The sequence below is a fragment of the Sardina pilchardus genome, chromosome 4 (genome assembly GCF_963854185.1).
Source record: "Sardina pilchardus chromosome 4, fSarPil1.1, whole genome shotgun sequence".
Lineage (NCBI taxonomy): Eukaryota > Metazoa > Chordata > Actinopteri > Clupeiformes > Clupeidae > Sardina > Sardina pilchardus.
In genome coordinates this window covers 20047846-20070837 of record NC_084997.1, presented here as the reverse complement: position 1 = coordinate 20070837, position 22992 = coordinate 20047846, and the positions used below count along the sequence as shown (strand labels likewise).

The following is a 22992-nucleotide window of genomic DNA, read 5'->3' as shown; positions in this document are numbered from 1 at the left end:
GCGAAGCGCAGCTTTGTGCTCTGCGAGTTAAAACAATTTTTGTCATCCGCGATTTTCCAACCTTTGCCATAAAAAATGTGCACAGTCGGCATTTGGCACATGCCTTGTTTCAAAATGTCTAGGACAGCCCAACTAAAGGGCATGTTCTGGGTATACTGAGCAGCCTAGGCAAGGAACATCCAGGGCCCGCATGGCAAAACACCATCAAACACCATCGTGGTTCCTTCCATCCAGGAGTGATTAGCCTCTATCATTTTGGCTGTTTGTTTTTATGAAAGGGCGTCAGCGTAGGTTATAGATAGAAACACGCACGGTAGGCTACTGTGTCTTCCTGACCGGGCAGTTACCTAACATGAGAAGGGGATCTCCCTTGGACACACCGCCCAAGACGCCTGGAGTAAAATGGCAATATGTCATTGTAAAATGTAAAATTAGTAATTTCAAGAAACCACACATTCCGAGGATTTATTAATTTAATTTAAACATATATTTTACACAGTGAGGACAGTGAAAGCATTTTTACAAATTCTCAATTCATACATAAATGTAAAAAAAGGAAATATAAATCAAATTGTATGCTGTATGTAATACTGGAGGTTTAAAAGTTAGCTCAGGAAAAGGAAAAAAAAGAATAAGATACAAAAAATATGTATATCTGTATAAATATATATTCAAGAGTAACAGTGTGGTATAATACATTAAGGAAGACCAGATGAGTCATAGAACAGTCCCACCCCAGAGTAAAAATACAAAAGGTACACTAAGTAGGAAAAAAATCACATCATCAAACAGAAGGAAGTAAGATATCAAGTCAGTCATAGATTGTCAACACAAAGTAAATTACAAGAAACCCACCCATCAACACACACAACCACACACAAACACACACGTTTCTGACTCGCTAAAGAGAATTACTTTCATAGGCTAAAGCTTTGCTCTTGTCATTGTAAGTTTTTTCACCAATTATATAATCCATTATGATGAATGTCTGCTAGGTGAGAATTACTCTCATACTGCTGAGCCCTACACAGAGAATGTCTGACTGGAAGAATTTTCTAGAAACTTGCTGTCAGAGAAACACATTTTGTTCCAAAAAAATTGATTTTCTCTTGTACATTTATCAAAGTGGCCCATAACCACCTGGTTTTGCCTGTGATGCACCTTTCACACTTATTGTGTCCCAAATACATGTTTGTATAGATAATGGAGCTAAAACAACAGACAAAAATAGTTTGGCTTGTCCCCCCCTCACACATCTAAGTCAGTGTGCCAGTTGTTGGAGAAAAGACAAGATCAATATTATTGGCCGGTATGTTAATCTGGTGACACAACAGACAGTGTGTGAAGTGCAGGGATGATTGTCAACATTTGGAGGAGTCATCACCATGCAATCGTAAATAAAATGTGAAGAATGCGCTCTCGTTCACTGAAAATATTCAAAAAAACCTATTTCACCACAAAACCTGACTTTGATATCGAGCCGGCATGGGACAAAAGTTTAAATTGTGTGGCCACATCTGATTTAATGGTTTGTCTGGAAAGAAAAGTATATAGCAAAAAAAAATAGTCATATAGGTTTGATATACTAAAATCCTACTTGCATGCTCCCCAACAATTCTATTCCTCTCTCATTCTTTTACTCTTTTTTTTATTTCCCTCTATCGATTTTATTTCCCGCCCTCTCTCTATCTGACTTCCTCTCACGCAAGCAGGGCCGGCCTGGTTTGCGTGGAGTTTCCATCTTTATTCAATACTGATCCGTCACGTGGTAACACACGCACACACACACATTCAATGAGAAGGCACACACTTTGCAACATCCAACCCAAACATACGGCCAATCGCATCCACGCTTTACACACACACACACACACACACACACACACACACACAGAAAGAAAGGAGAAACAAGGGTAACATGAAATAATGATGATAATGTCAATAATAATATTAATAACAAATAATAAGCAGCATTGGGTCATGTAGGCCTAACTACATTGAAAATATATAAAAACCAATATAATATGTATTTGTACATATTGTATTTCAGTTATTAAACGTAAAAAAGGATATTTGTTGTGTTTAGAAAACTATAATATATTGTTTTTCTTATCTGTATTGCACATAGTCATACCATCACATACAATTTCAGAAACTCTTTGTCTGCCTTTCCTTTGCTTCATCACATCTTTTATGACTGCCTGATAAAGAGATAAATGTTTTTCTCTATTGGCGGTTTTACAACTGCACCTCCCATCCTTAATACTGTCATAGTGTGGATGATGAAAGTTTTAGCCTAAGGTGGTTAGCATGTTAGCACACTAAGCAAGGCTGTGGTATAACAGTGCTTGTGAGGTCAAAACACATCCAAGGTTGAACAAGACAGGCTCTCTAGCCATGTCAGGTGTTTATGAGTGTTTCTGAGGCCAATTATTAGTGTAATCCTCAACGTTTAGGCAAAAGTACATTTTTATAGAGGCCTATGCTTTAACATGTAGCCCGTGAAAGTAACAGAAACTAGGATCTCAGACAGATGAGTAGAATGAACAGTGACCTAAAATGAGAATAAACAATTCTGTAGAACTCCAACCATGTGGAGAGGATGGGTTTTTTTTTTTTTGTGGTAGGCCTATGTGACAAACTAAAAAAAATGCTTTTCAGTTCAGGGAAGTGTTGAACACTGCGATTACATTTGGTTTCTTAGTGAATACCATCTGATCTTAATGGAGACTGCACATCAAAAACAAAAAACATAGTGAGTGTCAGTCTTTCATATGAGGTTTGTTTTGCTCACAAAGTCAGCCAACTGTACAAAATCATGCCTCTTTCGTCCACCAGAGGGTGTCAAACAAACATTCAAAATGGCTGGCATTTCAAAGCCACAAATATTTTTGCAGGCCAAGGAAAGTGACCCCAATCGTACTAGGTCCTCTGGCTTGAAATATTACTCAGGTGACTTGAAGCCATTTCCTTTGGGAACGTCAAAACAATTCAGAAGCAATGTTAACATAACATTGGCAAACATAAATGGCTTTTACTACCTAAAATGATGGTAATATGAACATTTGAACATAGGAAGGTGTATTTGTATATGTAAGTAAATATGTCTGAGTATGTGAGTATGTCTGTGAATGTGTGTGTGTGTGTGTACATATATATTTGGTAGATTCAGCTGTGCAAGATCTGGATCAACCTCTCAGTTTCTGCCTACGTCGATGGGACACGATATTAGCACTAGAAAACAAAACAAAAAAACAACAACTTCCATCGTCCTATCCCCATCTCACAAATGTTCATTTCTCTCTGACGCCCAACATCACAGTTACTTTTCCACTGTTTTGGAATGGCTGCATCAGGAACGGTCATCGACAACAGGAGAAGATGAGGAAGTGGTTCTGGATGTGCATTAGCGTCCTTTGTTTAAGGGTCCTTCGAAGGCTCCTCGAAAGTGGCCTTCCCAGGCAGACTGAAGAGTGAAGGAATGGAACTTGCCATAGAAAATGTGATCCATGTTGGACAAGGTGACCACACACTGCCCCAGATGTATTCAGAGCAGTGACCAGTAAGGTCGAGGTCCAGAGGTTCTGTGTGGTGTGGACACAGTATGTTTTTCTCATTCTTTTCACACATACACATACACACCCCACACACACAACGAAAATGCTGATCTAAAGACTAATTTTTTCATACTAATGACCTGATCTTTGTGAATCTGTGCTTATGTGCAAGTCAGTTCTGCTTCTGGATTGCACTTTCTTGGTCCCAGGTTCAATGTCTATGCACTCTAACCTGCTGTTCACTGTTCACAGGTGCAGTTCTATTGTTGACGGTAGGAGCAGTGAAATTAAATATATTTTTGGTGGTCCGGTAGTCTCTTAAGCTTCCTCTCTCCCTCTCTTTCTCCCTCTCCCTCCATTTCCTGATTTTCTCTTTTTGTTTCCGTCTCTACCCATTTCTAGAACACAGAACACACACACACACACACACACACACGCTCACACACACGTGCATAAAAATACACATACACAAAATGACACCCGTTCCTGACATAACAATGATAGGGAAAGGTGCTGGATGATCACGGTGAGGTGATGAGGCCTTTGGTAGCGCGGCGTGCGCACTGCGTCTCTACACGTATACAGGCTCACATCCCTCCCCGTGCTCCTCTTCGTCCTCATCCTCTTCCTCCTCATCCTCCTCGTCCTCATCTCCCCCTGCCTCATCTTGGGGCCCGACCCCACCGGCCGCTACCCCGCCGCTCCCTCCTCCACCACCGCCGCCACCACCACCTCCTCCGCCACTCGCGGGACCTCCGCCGTGGCCCTCCTCGGGGGGCTTGGGGTAGCGGAACGGACAGCCGTTGTCGTCGAAGAAGCGGCGGAAGGTGAACTCGTAGAAGGCGTGCTCCGGGTGCTTGCTGTGCGGCGAGTAGAGCGTGTCGTACGCCCCGCGGCCGTCGCCGCTGTCGCTCCAGGCGCCCGGGCCGCCCTCCTCCTCCACGGGGTCGAAGTTGGACGTGTCCATGGGGTGCGCGATGCGCGGCCGGTAGGGCGCCGGCTGCTGGCGCAGGTTGCTGGAGAAGTCCATCTCCTCGAAGAAGGGGTGCGCCTTGATCTCGCCGGCGCCGTCGGAGCCCACGCGGTCCTCGGCCGAGCAGCACAGGCGGCTGATGATGTCCACCGCCTCGGGACTCAGCTTCACCTGGGCGGGCACCTGCAGCGTGCTCTCCCAGTTGATCACCTGTACGTGGGGGGGGGCACAGGAGGGTTCAAGCAAAAAGGGTTCATCATTTAGCTGAGGTGTAATGGTCAGTTATGTTGCACAGATTCTGAATGAGTGTTTGAATACAAGATGAGAGAGAAGAGAAGATGAGTAAGAGAGAGAGTGAAAGTGATAGTATTTGTTAGTGAGGAAGGGATGGGTGAGTGAAGGAGTGAGAGAAAGTGATAGTATTTGTTAGTGAGGAAGGGATGGGTGAGTGAAGGAGTGAGAGAAAGTGATAGTATTTTGGAGGGAGGGAGGGGTTGAGTAAGAGAAAGTGATAGTATTTGTAAGTGAGGGAGGAGATGGGTGAGTGAATGAGTGAGAGAAAGTGACAGTATTTGTTAGTGGGGGAGAGAGAAAATGTGATAGTAGTTGTGAGAGAGTGAATGACAGAGAGAAAAAGAGACTGAGAGAGAGAGAAAGAGAGAAAGTGATAGTATTTGGGAGGGAGGGAGGGAGGGGATGAGTGAATGAGAGAGAGAAAGTGATAGTATTTGGGAGGAAGGGAGGGGGGTGATCGTATTTGTGAGAGAGTGAGAGGCTGTGGCTGACCTTGATCTGGGTTTCTGTGGGAGTAGGAGCGAGGAATGGCGGCTGTCCCACCAGCATCTCAAACAGGATCACGCCCACACTCCACCAGTCACACAGCTGGGTGTATCCTGCAGACACAACACACACGCATACACTCAACAAAATATTCCGAAAATCCTGAGCCTTTTTTAAAACAGTTTTTACACTGATGTTATTCAAATGAAACATTTAACGATGAGCCATCCTGAACATTTCAAAATAAACTACTTCTCTCACTAAAGGTATCTCGTATCACTGTGCTACTTTAAGATGAGCTTTCAACTTAACAAGACTTAAGATGGAGGACAGAGGTAGGCTGAGGTTGAAGCACCAAGGTACTTAGAAGGGGTTTAGTCGGATTTTCTCTCCTCACAGAGCTACTTAGTCTGGGGCTGCGAAATCTGAACCATCCAGATGTTGCCTGTTTTTGATTAAAGCCCAAAATAGTCTTCACATGGTTGGCCACTGGGAGCTTCCTCCTGCCTTCTTAAAGGATGTTCCAGATCCCATACTTCCTCAAGATGTGGATGCAATTCAAAATGACAGAAATGGATACAGAAGTCATGGGTTACTTCTCGGAGTTCAATGCCTTGGTGCTGAAAAAAATACTGTATGATGCATATCTTTCTCCATATGGCTTAGTATAGTAAAAAGTGAATGAAGAATAATGTGCCATGTTCAAGACTGCATGAAAGGTAGCTGGACAAGGGCCCCCCTATTACGATAATACGAGTCATAGGGGATTTCTTGCACCTCCCTAGCTTACCCTTGTCAAAATACTGTGAGTTCAATCAAATTCAAATTGAATCGAACTGAGCATCAGTAGCTTGGGGTAAAGTGAGAGCGTCATCAAGTGTGAAGCCGTGTGTTTGGGGCAAAAACAAAAAAAAAACAGTGCATCCTGCCGACAACGGCAAATCCCACGTCAACCCCCCCCCCCCCCCCCCCCCCCCACACACACACACACACACACACACACACTCCTGGCTCTGCCCTTGTCGCTCACCTTTGCGCAGCAGAACCTCGGGGGCGATGTAGTTGGGCGTGCCCACCAGGGAGTGGGCCAGGCAGCGCTGGTGCTGCCGCATCGCCCGCTGCTCCAGCGTCATCAGACGGTCGCCGCAGCGGCAGTTCGACACGTCGTCCCAGAAGTCACTGGGCTCCATGCTGTCCTGCCTCACGTGGCTTCCTGAAATGGGGATGAAGAGAGAAAGACAGAGAGAGAGAGAGAAAGAAAATGGTGAAAATGAGTTTGCCTTTTTTCATAGTCTCAACACAAAACAAACATGGCAACATCCCATCAAACAGCACAGTTATACTACACACGAAGACCAAACAGCTACCAAATACACACACACACACACACACACACACACACACACACACACACACACACACACACACACATCTGCTACCCTCACCTTTCTGGTAGTACTTGGAGTTGTGAGTCCAGCGGAAGCCGGTGCACAGGCCGAAGTCGGTGAGCTTGATGTGCCCGTCGCGGTCGATGAGGATGTTGTCGGGCTTGATGTCGCGGTGGATGAAGCCCATCTTGTGCACGCTCTCGATGGCCAGCGTCAGCTCGGCGATGTAGAAGCGCGCCAGCTCCTCGGGGAACACGCCCATGCGGATGAGCAGGCTCATCATGTCGCCGCCGGGGATGTAGTCCATCACGAAGTACAGGCTGTCCTTGTCCTGGAAGGAGTAGTACAGGCGCACCACCCACTCGTTGTCCGCCTCGGCCAGGATGTCGCGCTCGGCCTTGACGTGGGCCACCTGGTTGCGGTTGAGCACGTCCTTCTTGCGGAGGGTCTTCATGGCGTACAGGGCGCCGGTGTCCACCTTGCGGGTGAGGCAGACCTCGCCGAAGGCGCCGATGCCCAGGGTCTTGATCTTGACGAACATGGACTTGTCCATCTTGGCGCGGCGCAGGCGGTTGTAGTTGGACTCCTTCTGGTTGAGCATCTTCCTCATCTGCTCCTGCTCGGCTTCGGACAGGCCAGCCTGGGTGAAGAGAGAGAGAAATGAAAACGTTTAAAAAGCAGTAAAAACTCAAAACTCGAAAAAAACATTTTTTGTTTTTATACACTGTATGCCATTTCATACCGGGAGAAATGTACAGTAATTTCCTGTTTATTAGCAGCTTTGTGTGTAAGCCGCAGGAAGGTGTTTTATGCAAGTTAAAGAAACAAAACTATATTACCATATTAACTGCCCATGTATATTAACCTCACAGCAGAAGAAATTTTGCCAAATCAATGAATAAGCTGCGGCTAATAGTTGGGAAATTAAGGTATTCTTGCTTGTGCTTCACTAATATAATTTCTTAAGTTTGTTGAAGGCTGTTTTTGTTATACTCACGCTAGTGAAACTTTATGTTTAGACTTCAATAATGACTGTAGCAACAGATGCAAAAAACAATCAACTTTTATCATTATTGATTATCTATTTATTTATTTATTTTATCAACCAATAAACAAGTCAGCTATGAATAGGACATTATGTGTATTAATAAACAAGAGAACGGTCTCTCTAAAGGCCTCCCTTCCCCTCCTCACCTTGGACATCTCCTGCTCCAGCTGCAGTCTGCGGTTGAGCTTCTGCTGGTACGTCTTCATCACGTTCTCCACGTGCTGCTCCATGTAGAACTTGAAGGCGAAGGGCGAGTAGCTCTTGATGCGCGACTCCCGCTTCTCCTCGTCGCGGGCATTCTTTCTCACGGGCACCGGCGAGGTCTGGATCTGCTTCTTGTCCTTCACGGCCTTCTCGCCCTTCTTGCCCTTCTCTTTGGCGTGGGTCTCCTCCGGCGCGGGAGGTCCGCTCTGGATGGCCCGGCCGCCCTGGGCAGGGAGCTCGGGGGCTCCGCACATGCCTGCTCCGTCCAGGGACGCCTGCTCGGAGCCGGCCCCGGACGCGAGCAGGGTTTTGGGGTACGGCGGAGGCGGGCACCGGGGCTCCTGGGCGGACTCCCGGGCGTACTGCTCCTCCGTCATGTACCCGTGCGCCTCGGGCCCGTCCTGGTTCTGGGAGGCCAGCCAGCTGGGGTGGCACGGACCCACGGCCGTCTTGGGCTCGGGCCGCATCACCCGGATGCTCTTCACCGGCTGCTGGATGGGCGGAGAGGTGACGGCGGTGATGGTGTTGGGGGGCGGCATGCCGGGGTCCTGCTTCCCGCCGCCGGCGACGCCGCCGCCGCCCGGCGCGGGCATGGCCTGCCTGACGTTCACCTTCTGGTGGTTGTTGAAGGAGTTGGTGCGGCTGGGCACGCGCACCTCCCCCCGGAAGGGCCCCTGAGGCTGGGGCTGGCGGGGCTGAGGCGGGGCGCCCCCTCCGTCCGGTCCCGCTGCTCCGCTCCACATGTGCTCGTACAGGTCCAGGTTCAGGCTGGCCCGCGAGGGCGTCAGCAGGCTCTGGGGGATGTCCGAGAAGTCCGGGCCCATGGCGCCGCCGCCGCCGCCCGCGGCCGCGCCCCCGGGCGAGCGGGACATCATGTGCACCTGGTGCGAGGTCGGGCTGGACTGGCGCGGGTGGGCGTGCGTCTGCAGGTAGAGGTTGCCCGGGTACTGGCCGTTCTGGCCGCCCATGGGCCCTTTGCCCTGCATGTTGACGTAGTTGTCCGGCGGCGCGATGGGCATCTTGTTCTGGAACGAGGCGCTCCGCTGCACGGGGTAGCCCGACGACTCCATCATGTGGGGCCGGCCGTGGCCGTAGTCGTAGTGCGGGGCCGGGCCCGGCGCCCCCGGTGGCTGGGGCTGGATCTGCAGCGGCTGGCCGGACACGGCGTAGCCCATCATGGCCGGCTCCATGCTGCCGGGGTACGGCTTCTGCTGGGCAGGGCCCGGCGGGTACATGGGGTTCCCCGGGCCGCTCTGAGGGGGCATGCCAGGAGGATACGCCCCCATGCTGGGCGGACGCCCCATGGGGTTGACCATGGCCGAGCCCTGGGCAGAGCCGGATGGGGGCATCATGTAGTTCATGACGGGAGGGCCACCCATGTAAGGCCGGGCCATGTCACCCTCTGGTCCGTAAGGTGCCCCCTCATACATTGGCGCCCCCATCTGGTGATAAGGAGGCATGGCACCGTCACTGTTACCCTCAATTGATGGCCGGTGGTCCATTGAGTTTGGCATACCTCCTTTTCCTGTAAAAAGCATTAGTGAAAATAAATAGGAATAACGGTATAACATAAAAAGGTTCAGATGGCGACAACATACATCTTTATATACATATTATTATATAGTTATTAACACGTGTCTCCTGTTGATAATAGTGTTGACACATTTACATAACCATCTATAGGTATTCATGATTACTATGGGCATAGATGTTCCGTGGCGGTCACAGGAAAGACAAAACCGAATGCGCATACCCGGGGAGGTTTGCTTGATGACGTGGACGATGCGCTCGTTGCGAGGGTCCAGGTAGCCCATCTTACTGATGTACTCCAGAGCCGCTTCAATGTTTCGGCTTCCTGTTTGCTTCAGCGCACGCACGGCCATTTCCTGAGGTAAGACAGGTGACGCATAAATCCAAACTGTACATTTTCATCGACACAAACAAACACACATGGCACATACATTCAGGACAGGCAAAAATACCTTTCCCACGCACTTCACATGCATACACAGAAACAACACACATACGCACACACAGACATACATGCAGACAAAAACAAATACACAGATACACCCACACACAGTCGACTCCAGTAGGATGCCATGCACCTGCTTCCTGTGGACCCCAGGTCATGGACCAGCTACTTCCTGTACCAGGTCCTTAGCACACAAACAACACCTCTCTGATGTCACAACACTCAAGCTCTATAGCACACACACACAAACACACACACACAAACACACACACACACACACACACACACACACACACACACACACACACACACACACACACACACACACACACGCACACACACACACACGTCTTGTTTTAGTCTTGGTGTAAATTTAGTCCTGAGCTGCACTTAATCCCTCTGAGAAACTACCCAGTAGCTCTTGACGTGTGACCAACACATACCATCTCCCTGGACCCGCGCTAGCCTACGAGTCAGTATGTGACTGTTAAGAAAACATGTTTAGGAGATAACACACACCATTTCAATAGTACCCTTTAGGACATAATAATGACAACTACAGTAATAGATAAAGACGGAATAATCTGTGCCTTTTTGGGCTTTATAATGTCATGTCATTCTTGTACTATGGACAGAATGTCTGGTATTGTGATTAGCAGCATCGTCTCCAGTAAAGATTTCTACAGAAGGAGCCAAACTCTAGGGCACATCAACAGCCTGTGAGAAGGCTCCATGAGCAGTCTAAATGAAAAGTACTCACAAGCTCCCACTCTGGCTACACCAGTGGACTAAATAAAAACAAGCCTTCGCACCACCATCCCGTGACCCGGCCCATCCCCACCCGCCAAATAAACGCACCCCACTCTCACAGCACAGCGACCCACACCTATATGAGGAAATCCCCCTGAATGGCATATGAGCTCATTCTAAAGACATTCAGCCCAAACCTCAGCCCAAGACACAGCGAGCCCTCTGTCTCACACTGCCCCTGGTGGGCAGAAGTGGAACTGCAGCAGCTATTCCATACAGGGGAGGGGGAGGAAAAAAAATAAAAACGACATGAAATCTCTTTTTCTCCCATATTGTATTCACCACACATGACCTAATTATGAGTGGAAGTTGCTGAAATGCAGCATACTTGACAGAGAGGCTTAGGAGCACACAAGAAGAAATGCCTAACAGCGGGATTCAAGTCTGTGCCCAATTGGTTCCTCTACGACTTTGTGGGCCAGCTGGCAACGGGCAAAGACGAGGGGGAAACACAAGTGCGTTTTAAAAGAGGGCTCCATGGCAACGGTGGGCGCACACACACGGCTCACACAGGTTCCACTGACCGCCCGAGCCAAATAAAATTTCTATGGGTTCTAAGAGAGAGAACATGGGACATGGGGCAGCACTGGCAGACCTGCTACACGAATGGCATTCTCTTAAGGACAAAGGGGGGACGGCCACCCATGAGGAAAAATCACAAGAAATGGTGCCCACACATGTACACACAAACACACACACACACACACACACAAACAATGGGGGAAGGACACAGGAGAAGTGGTGCCCCCCTCCTCCAACATATACACTCACATTCTCTCTCTCCCTCTCTCTCTCTCTCACTCACACACACACACACACACACACACACACACAGACAATGGGACGGAAATATGCATATGAACAAAAAAAAAAAAGTAAAAAAGTGGTGCCCACACAGAACACACACCCACCCCTGGGCCCTGACACACACACACACACACACACACACACACACACACATACAGGAAATAAAATGTAAACACACAGTGTCTGTTTATGGTCATTGTTCTGCAAGACTCAGGGTTTTTGTGCTACATTCCAACACGGCCCTGCACCAAGGGGGTGTGTCCGTGGGTCTCCTAAGACAAGTTATGGAATCACACATAACCACAGACACACACACACACACACACACACACACACACACACACACACATACACACTATATGTGTGAGCTAACTCACTTACAAACATACGTATTGGGAAAATAATTCACAAAGATTCAAACTCACAGACAAAAACAAACTCATTCTGATTCACTACACTACAGGTAACACAGACTTTCAACTCTCTCACACACACACAAACACGAACACAGGGAGGGTGTCTACGTTCTGACCCTACACACAGTTCTAGCCCTGACCTACACTGTCATGGCGACAGATGTTCAGGACATTCCACTAGCCAGGAAGTAAGAATTCCAGCTATTTGGTAATCAGTTCATCTCCCCCTCACCCTGCCCATGACACTGACACACAGTCTCTCTCACACACACACACACACACACACACACACACACACACACACACACACACACACACACACACACACACACACACACACACACACACACACACACACACACACACACACACACACACACACTTTCTTCCACCAGAGTCATGTCCCATCTTGCCTACGATTTGTTTTTATTTTGATTCCTCTCCGTCCATCTTCCAGCTCCTCTGTGGCTTCTGCCCAAAAATATCTGACTTCACATTTGCACCCTTGTCATAATGGTGGCTGCCGCAAGCCCCAGAGTACAACCAAACACATAATCACACTCATTTCTGACTGTGGTGAGAGTACACACACACACACAGACACACACACACACACACACACACGGGAAAAACACAGTCACATACATTCCTACGGGGCGCGAGGAAACACTCCCTCTCTCCTTCACACACACACACACACATTCAACAAGACCTCATCTGAGTAGCAACTTATGTCACGCCAGTGTTTGTTTGTTGGTTTGTTTTTGTGTAACTATTAAGAGGCTCTGTTGAGCCGGAGCAGCGGCAAAAGATTGCTTTTTTACATTAGTGCTTCACTTTGACCCAATTCTGAAACACATTCCAACAAGGCGTCTGGAAATGAAAGCCATCTGGAGGACATTCAGTGAGTTATGTGAGAATGGACATGCAGGAGGAGAGGAAAGAGAGAGAGAGAGAGAGAGAGAGAGAGAGAGAGAGAGAGAGAGAGAGAGAGAGAGAGAGAGAGAGAGAGAGAGAGAGAGAGAGAGAGAGAGAGAGAGAGAGAGAGAGAGAGAGAGAGAGAGAGAGAGAGAGACATCTGTAGGGGCTGTATGTTCAGTTCCCGTCTATCTTTCATTTCTTCCTCATTCTCTGGCATGAAGTCATCATTGCAACAAGACAATCACCCCCCCTCTCTCTCTCTCTCTATTTATCCATCTCTTGCTCACACATAGTCACAGACACTGATGCTCAGACAATGAACAGACACAAACATTCTGTACAAGGATACAACCCAGACATAAGCATTTTATACACACACACACACACACACACACACACACACGACTTACAACTGCTAAGGAATTCCAATTCCGTAATTACCAACATTTCATAACAAACTACATCTCCATCAAAACCCTGCACAGAAGACAACATTTTAACCGATCCAATGGATACATACACTATTAGGGAACTCTTCATCTCATTATGGTCTTTCACCCCCCCCCCCCCACAAAAAAAGAGCCCTCCTCTTCCTCTTCACCACCCCCCCCCTCCCTTGGTCCCCCACCAAAACATTTCCTCCTTTAAGATGATTATGTAACGTGCTGCTGCATCGCTGTGGGATTTGCCCAGTGGAGAGCTATGATAAGGATCGAGGCCAGAGAGAGAGAGAGAGAGAGAGAGAGAGAGAGAGAGAGAGGGAGAGAGAGAGAAAAAAAGAGAGAGAGAGAGAGAGAGAGAGAGAGAAAGAGAAAAAGAGAGAGAGAGAGAGAGAGAGGGAGAGAGAGAGAGAGAGAGAGAGAGAGAGAGAGAGAGGCAGCCATTACATTCTCGGAATGAGTAGAGAAAAAAAGAGAAAAGAAATGGAGAGAAGTGTGGCGTTTAATTTTTCCTCAAAATATAATTTGTGTGCTTGCTCAAAATATGTTTCTGCGCTCAATATTGCTCCACTCTGCGCTCATAACTGAAGCACAAATGTAACGCCACACAGAAGAGAATAAGAATAAAGCGAGAGACAGCAAATAAGGGGACATTCAGTGTGTGTCAGTGGAAACAGACATGAGGACAAGAGAGGAAAGAACGAGAGAGACTGAGAGAGATATGTAGAGAAAGAGGGGAAGAAAGAGGGGAAGAGAGAGGTAGAGGTAGAGAGAGGATTGGATCCCATCAGTGCCTTCGGGGAAAAAAAAATCCAAATACCAGAACCACAGCGGCATATAGGCCAGTGATGGTATGTAGGCTGTATGATGTATTTGAACTCCAGAGAGTATGATTTGGATGAATCTAGGACCTCCATTTCAAAGTAGTACTCTATGATATTGTCAAATTATATTCTATTACTTCATAACAGCTACTTTATTAATACATGACTTTAGTCTTCAATCAATAACTAAAAGCGGTTAAATCACTACAGAGAACAATAACTCTCAAAAAAGTAACAACAATAAGCAAAACGCATAATAATAAGCTCAAAACATAGAATTAATACTGTGAGGAAGAGGATAGTCTGAAATAACCACAACAAAGACAGATTCATCCAAGAGATTGAATCACAAAGAACACAACTGCCGGCGGATACATGTAAAGAAAGGAGACAACAGGCGACTGCATGAGAGAGAGAGAGAGAGAGAGAGAGACTCCAAACTGTCTTGTCCGATGGACAGAGCCAGACAAAGTGGCTATATTCTCCCTGACAGCCACAAGTCACGGCAGCTGAAGGAACTGGTCCACCCAGCACACATTCAATGGACACTTCCTGTTTGCACACTGACCAGGTCCAGGCCCAGCTAGGCTAGGCTACGCTAAGCTAAGCTAAGCAAGGCTTGTTGGTGGCCACTGCACTGGCTCTCAGCAGGCTGCATTCCACTCCAGCTGTTGCTGCAGGCCCACCACATGGTGACGAGTGCACGCTGGCTGGAGTGCTAGAGACCCGTCTCAGAGAAAGCCTTGAAATCTGTTCTACTATTCCACAGTTAACTTGCAGCAAATGTTTTCAATATTTGTGGGTAAAAAAAATGGCTGGAAACTGTGTCAACCCCCACACCCCAGGGTAAAATGATTGCCCCAGTAGAGATTGTATTTGTAATCTACTACTTTTCACTGGCATTCCAATATCAACGTAACTATAGGAAGATTTTCTGACAATTTTCTGTCCATTTTCAGGCAATTTCCTTTCTTTCTCCCCCTTTCTCTCCCTCAATCTCTCTTTCTTTCTATCTGTCTTTCTTTCTCTCTTCTCCCCCCTTTCAGGCGAGGCCTCGCAATTCCTGCGCGCCACGTTGAATTGCTCGGCGGTGTTGTGCATGGGCTTGAGCGCGGCATTCCTGGGATACCGAGTCCTGTCACAAGGCTGTCCTCGGGCCAGCAACTCACATTTACAGGAACGACAACCACAGTCGGGACAACTGACCTGAGACCTGTGACAGTTGAGACTGCCTGAGGAAATACAGGGACTTTCGCAGATCATATAAATAGGCATTATAGATGTAAATCCGAAACACTTCAGAAAGCACTAGAAGGAAACAATATTCTGGCTGGTTATGAATGGCCCACTCCAAGTCCACCTCTTTTTAAAGACAGATGACGATGTGGAAAGAGAGAAGGAATATTTTTCATAACTCTTGGCCGTTTTGAAGTAGATATTCTACAGTCTATAACATAATAATCCCCAAAGCAAACTTGTGACTTCGGGAGTGGGAAATGTGTGGGAAAGAGCTACAATACACAACTAGAAATGCAATTCCAAGGAATTACCAGTGCATGAAAATGCAAAAATATATAGATAGATAATGTAGATATGGTTACTAAGGTGTAGCTAGGGTAAACATGGTGGTTGCATAGTTTAAAGAGAGTTAATGTGTGAAGGTAGACAGTTTAAAGGTTAAACATTCCAGTTGTAACTTAACTAATGATTTCTAAAAGGTATGTTAAAATGTTAACAATGATAACCAGGTTGATTGGTTTACTAAGCTAATGATTTCTAACAGTTATGGTAAAAATTTTAACAATGCTAACTATGTTAACAATGCTAACCAGGTTGATCAGCTAACTTAACTAATGATTTCTAACAAAAATGTTAAAAATGTTAACTATGCTAACAATGCTAACTATGCTAGCAATGTTAACCAGGTTGATTAGCTAACCTAGCTAATGATTTCTATCAGTTATGCTAAAAATGCTAACTATGCTAACAATGCTAACTATGCTAACCAGGTTGATTAGCTAACTTAGCTAATCATTTCTAGCAGTTATGTTAAAAATGCTAACTACGTTAACAATGTCAACTATGCTAACAATGCCAACCAGGTTGATTAGCTAACTTAGCTAATCATTTCTAGCAGTTATGCTAAAAATGCTAACAATGCTAACAATGCTAACTATGTTAGCAATGCTAACTAGGTTGATTAGCTAACTTAGCTAATCATTTCTAGCAGCTATGCTAAAAATGCTAATGATGCTAACTATGCTAACCATGCTAACTAGCTAACTTGCTACTGAGGACTTTTATTTTGAAACATTTGTTGATAGGGTATCCATGGCTGCCACTATCAGGAATAAAGAAGTTACTGTAGTAAAATCATGTTGGTTGCTATGGAAACGGTCATAAACGCTTAATTTTGATGGTTGCTATGTTGGTTGCCAGGTACATGGAGGTCTCATGTAGTTGACTGGAGGCATAGTTGATGATAACTGACAGTTGGAATGGTTGAACAGTTAAATAGTTGAGTAGTTTCAATGGTTAAATGATTTAATAGTGTATTATTGCAGTGAGGACTTTTATTTTGAAACGGTTGTGGAAAGACGAAACAGGTTAACAGGATATGTAGTCTTCACAGAGAGTTGTATGCTTAAAGCCTGAGAGAGAGAGGGCTGCTGCAGGTGGGGCTGGCCACCTGGCATAAGATTCTAATTGCTTAACGACCCGACTGTGATGTCATAGAGGCCAATGTTAAGTCTATGGGGAAATTTTTAATAGTTTTTAATTTATAGTTTAAAAAGTATAAAAGTTACAAAGTTGAAAAATACTTAGCAGCCTTCCCCTATTTAAGACCTACGTTGCGACGTTTGAATGAAGTTTCTAAGTTAAACGGTTCAAGCTGAATAGAAAAAATGAATTTGATCAGCGGAATAATAAGAAGAAGAAGAAGCCTTGGAAGAACAGTACAGTGCATTTTCATGCACTGTAATAATGACGACAGTTATATACAGTGTATATAGCCATAGAGATCCCACCCCTATCGAGTATTGTCCAACCCCCCCATCACATTATTTATTGTGGACAAAGTATCATGGTTCTCGATTTGTGAGGAGTCCCTGCCCCAGGCTCCTGGGCCACTCGATACCCGTGTCAGAGCATACAGTTCCTTATTCTTTTCTGGCTTTGCGGTTGTTATGCTTTCTTCCCTTACTCGAGGTGAAAGGTAAGCATGTTTGGCAATCTTGGCACCAGAATGTCAGAATGTCGGAAACGTTTTCCCGTCGCCTTTCCTCTGGTTCCAGGGCATAATTCCTCACAATAATAATATAATAATACTTTAAACAATCTCCTATGTTTTTTTAGAAAAATGTATTTCTTGTAAAAGTGTTGACATTTCAGAAGATCCAGCCCTGTTGTTCCTACTCCCTTTTCCTTCTGGTATTATGCAACTGCTATAAGCCTTGGCAAAGACGGAGCATGAACATTGCGCCCCGGGTGTCTTTCCTACGAGTCCTTGTCCTCGTCCTACACCTCTCCTCAATGGTCACTGCATGCCTTTCTCACATACATTCTCAACACCTGTAGAACAACAGATAATATCACAGCTAACACTGCCTGGGAATGCACAGACAAACAAGTCATGTTCCTCCATACTTTAACTCACTGAGAGTATTTCCCCCAAGCATAACCGGAACTGCTAGAAATACCAACGTCTTCATACCAGACCATTGTTGATTTAAAAACGAGCTTAAATATGCAAAACATATATACGTGTGAAACTTAACACATGAACCTCAAGGACATTTTTTACATAACAGCAAATCATTTCTCTGGAAGTGCAGTGTGATTTTGTGTAAAGGTTAAACGGTAATATTGCACAATCTGATAGTTGGAAGACTGAAGTAGGATAAAGGACTCAACTACCAACACAAACACACTCCGACTCAGACAATCACACTCACGCTCATCTGATTCACAAACTGCAATAGCACAAAGACACACACACACACACACGCACACTCACAGACATAGACACACATGCACAAACACAGATACACACAAACAAACAAACAAACAAACAAACAAACAAACACACACACACAGATAGATAGATACACAGACACACACACACTCACACACACACACACACACACACCTGGTCACAGCCTGCGTTGACTAGATCCTGCAGCATCTGCCGGTTGACGTCCCCGCCGGGGTGGCCGCCGCCGGTGCCGGTGCCGGACTCGTTGGCGAAGGGCATGAGGGACTTGCGGATCTCGCGCAGCGCGTTCTGGTAGTTGTTGAACTTCTGCGGCGGCCGCATCTGCTGCTGCCTGCCCCCGGGGTCCTTGCTGTCCTTGCCCCCCTTGCAGTCGGCCCCGCGGCCCCCCTCGCCCCGCGAGCTGCCCCCGTGCAGCGCCTGGCTGACCAGCTTGGCCGGCTGCTTCAGGCCCTCCTTGATCTCCTGCAGGCGCTGCCGCGTGTTGCCCACGTACGGCGCCGCAGGGAAGGTCTTGGGCCTCATAGTCTTTGGATGTGGTGGTAGAAGTTGCTAGAAGTCGCTAGAAGTGCTAGCCTGATCTAGCCCGATCGGCGAGAGTGCCACCAGTGTGGATGCTCTTGCGAGTCAAGTGAGAACACGTTCGCCTCGCAAAGCAAACAAACACACACACACACACACACACTTTTTCCTTACTCACCCGCACACCTCACAAACATATTCGCCACACACAAACACATCCAGGCACATACCTTCATAAAATACCTCTGCAAATCCCAAACACACACACACAAGCACCGTCTCTCTCAGCTGGGCTTTTGAACTGTCTGACCTAAATAGATAACACATTCACACACACAGTGGTGGGATAGATCTGCGAAGAAGATTGGAGCTCAAGTCCTGATGGCTCACTCTCTGTTGATGCCTATCCTGGCAAGTTCTGTGGTCCTAAAAAAAAACACTAGTCTAAATGCTACGCTAAACCTACGCTAAGCTAAGCTACTCGGATGCCATCGCCACGACCCCAGTTTACGGGTCACGTTCCCCCTCGTCCCAGGTCTTGTGGGGGGTCAGAAGGACGGCCTTGCTCCATGCCAGCCTGGTGCACATCTTTGCCTATGGGGGAAAAATAGACAAATTAGTACATGAGTTTCATATGAATTGATGAATGTGATGAATGAACAAAAAAAGAATGACTAGAACAACCAACTGACCAATCAGTCTACTAATTCATCAAATGATCCCACTTCCTGTCCTTTTCCAGGCAACCAAAGCTAATTTCACCCATCCGTCACAAAATGGCACATCATCATCAATCACCTCATAGCCCATCAAGGATTTGCATCCACTTAGATGATGCTGTGGCACAGTAGCCATTGTGGGCTAGTTCACTCTCCACACACTAGCTGTCTGGTTGTACTGATCACTCTGAGGCTTGATGGAGAAGGAACCATTCAGGGCAACTGTGGCCGAATCACTGGGGTCACTAGTCCTAGTCGTTTATGGGAAGATGTGCTGGGATGTTTTTACAAGACCAGTTTAACATCTCATCTATATGCTTTAATGTGTGTATCTCTTCACCTTAACAACCTCAATTTCCCTTTTTGGGATAACAAAGTTGACTTTGACCTTGAACAACTAAAAAAAGAACAACACAAAACTACAGCGCACCATCCAAATCACTTCACTGAGACACTGTGATCCATAGACAGATTCCCGGTAGCCTCTATAGGGTATCATAGGTCAGCAAACTGACTGACTGAAAAGGGCATTTGTGTGTGCATGTGTCTGGCAATGCAATGTTATTATGTGACATGTATTTTGACATGTAGGCTAAAACCCACAATCCCCACCCCTTTTGAGGCAGCAACCAAGTTCATCCCAGAAGTCTCCCAGTCAGGTCGCCAAACCAAGCCCGAACCTGCCGAGCCTTCAGCAAACTGGCACCTGCAAACCACAGCGCGGTTTGGCTGCTGTATTCAGACGAAAAAAAACGTCAGGAAGAAAAGCGGCCAACTCGAGTTGGGGTGTAGTCCACACGGCGGGCCACACTGCACACGGTCAACCGGCCAGGCATCGCCACTCTCCACGAAATGCCCCGAACAGCACTGGCCATTAGCACCTCCTCACTGGTCTACCTCGAAGAACATTGCCCGCATTCCAGCGCGCCCGTGCTACTCGCCCCAGTCCGGTGGCCTGCAGACCAGGCACATGGCCCGGTGACGTGAGGGAGCCAGGCTCGTGTGAGAGCTGTCCGTCCTACAGGCCCGAGCTCACACTATCGTTATATGGCTATAATGCCTGATGACCTACACTTTTGGTCCTATAATTCTTTATTTAAAAAACAGACAATGAGTCGGCTCACTTCTCAGAAACACGCAGACATAACTGCAGGCTACAGAGCCAGGCGAGTTGTTTCCGAATTCTCTCTCTCTCTCTCGCTTTCTCTCTCTCTATCTCTCTCATTCATAATTGCAGAGAAATACAATCACAGTGGTACAATATTCACAACTAAGGAAATACATTAAATGTCATTTGATGACTGATGACACCATTTGATGTGTGATGATGACACCTTTGCTGTCAACTGTGGTCTGTAGACTAGTCCTTGTGAAAGAACAAAAGGGCTTTAAAATTCTAAACACACATTTAGCTAAACTGCTTGCTGGAGTTCTATACCTTACTTAATTTCAGAGTTCCTAACTTTTTTTAGTTTGGGTAGTGGGTGGGCCCCAAAAAATGTTACACGTCAGTGTTTGTGTGCACTCAAGAGAATTTTCTGGGGAAAATATTTTTGTTTTTTTTCCGCCTTTTTTTTGGAATGGTGGTGCCTTGCTCTGCAGCGAGAGTTGTTGCCCAATCTCGCGGATCTTTTTGCCTAAGCTCCCATTCTTGTGATGTTTCCAGCTCCGGGTCCAGAAAGCAGAGAGCATTCCATTCCACAAGTAATGACAAGAAAGCTCACGGTATGTCTCTTGCATCACAAGGTGGCAAAGACCAAAATAAACCATTAAAAAGAAAACTCACATCTCCTCTGACCATATGGACATTTCCTCACAAACAGACACTAGTCGCCTTGGAGATTCAGTGCAACATCCTGTACTGAACCTAGCCTTTCACACAGTGTCTGACCTCCACATTGATAATGGTGGACATTGGGCCAAGTCCATCTACTATGCTTGACATCATCCCCTGAGCATACTGGCACAAAAACAAAGTAAAGCATTACATTTCAGTCAGGTTCAGCAGAAAACTTTCACATTTATCATGATACCATGAACACAAGTAATCACAGTAAAAAAAAACCCTGTATGATAAAATAAAACAAAAACAACAGAGAAAATAATTATAAAGCCTATACAAATGAACGCCAACCTGATCAAATTTAATGTTTTCCACAGGAATTGCAAATCCAGAGTTTATGGCATAACAATGATATGAAAGCAAAGTCATTAAATGATTTGCCATGCTGCATAGCCCTAGATGCATGGTTTCGACCATCACGTTTCCTTATCAACAAACTGCAGGTATACTGATCAATAGGCTATACGATCATCCACACAAAAAGAAGGGCGTTTTAAAGGCTCTGGTTTGATCAGGGTATGCCAATCGTGATCAAAAAGACAGAAAGTGCACCCTAAACAGAAACCACTATGCGATAGCGCATTCTAATTCTACCTGGCGAAAACATGGCAGGTTAAACACCTGGGACCACATGGTAGCATATCAGTTCCAGCATGACAGCGAATAAACGTCGACAAGAGACAAATGCAAGAATAGCCTACATGAAGTCGGTTAAACTTCAGTTTTACCTCGCGTTTCTCTGTTGGATTACACAATTCTGTTGAATTATCCCTAAAATAATCAATCTGTAACGAAATGACACCCACAACATGGGGAAGACAAATGTAACTCAACTAACTGTAAACTTTTCGAAACGATGATAACATACAGGGCTCATATTTATTCCAAAATGACGACTGCTGTTTGCTTAATTCAGGGAGCATTACGGAATGTCTGCCTACTCCTTTTACAGTAACTATTTAGCTTACGTGTTCATTCGAAAAATCCACAACATTCCAGCCAAAAGGTAGCCTATTCGCAATCAACTAGTTACATCTTTAACTTCATTAACAATGATGCGTTGCATTTTTCACTTGAGATAGCCTAATTACAAAGATTCCATAAATGCGTTTTGGACGACGTGAAAAGGAAAAAAAACTCTTTAGGTATACAGGATATACCTTTACGCGAGGGCATTTTTCTCAATCCCTGCAAGTACTGACCTAATCCTCTAAGATTATTGTTTAAAAGATTTAGTGTCGTTACATTACTGCAGGGTTAGTGTCAGCGAAAAGTGAGTTTAGAGGCCTGTTCGATCGCAGCTTGGAAGTTAGGAGAGCATTCGGTTGGGGTGAGAGGAACGTAGCTCCACTAGCGCAGTCCGACATTCCAATGTAGGGAGAATTTAGAGTTCTATCAGCCCACTGTTGCTCAGCCCCTGTCGCGTTGTTAGAAGCAATCGAAGAGTTTTACTTAGTTTGGTATGCTTTTCCAAAGGCAATTGTGTCGGTGCGTATCTTAAACCGTTGGTTTGCGATATATTTTGTTGTAGATTATGTGGTTTGGCAGAGAAGGCGGTGTGTTACTCACCATGTGAGGGAAGTGGAAGAAGAATATAAATCCAAGAAAAGTTTCAACAACCCATAGACTCCGACCTGCCTTGATTTCTACGTGATTATAAACCCACGGCAGAGTAATTTAAATCCCGTTTTCATCCGTTACGGAGATTTCATAGGGAATAGCATAAGAAGACTCCATTTTCTCCCCACTCTCGGCAGAATCAGAATGCAGT

The 22992-nt window shown here is 46.0% G+C and overlaps 1 protein-coding gene across 1 annotated transcript; it reads right to left on the bottom strand.

The window, feature by feature from the left end:
- Positions 1 to 459: 459 nt before the first annotated feature.
- lats2 (large tumor suppressor kinase 2) lies at positions 460 to 22992 on the bottom strand. The gene is made up of 8 exons (XM_062534477.1): positions 22791 to 22992; positions 18294 to 19253; positions 9704 to 9836; positions 7893 to 9475; positions 6756 to 7338; positions 6341 to 6523; positions 5317 to 5423; positions 460 to 4740 (listed from the first exon to the last, which is right to left on the bottom strand). The coding sequence occupies exons 2-8, from the start codon at positions 18660 to 18662 to the stop codon at positions 4129 to 4131; spliced, it is 3570 nt and encodes a 1189-aa protein (XP_062390461.1). The 5' UTR covers positions 18663 to 19253; positions 22791 to 22992; the 3' UTR covers positions 460 to 4128.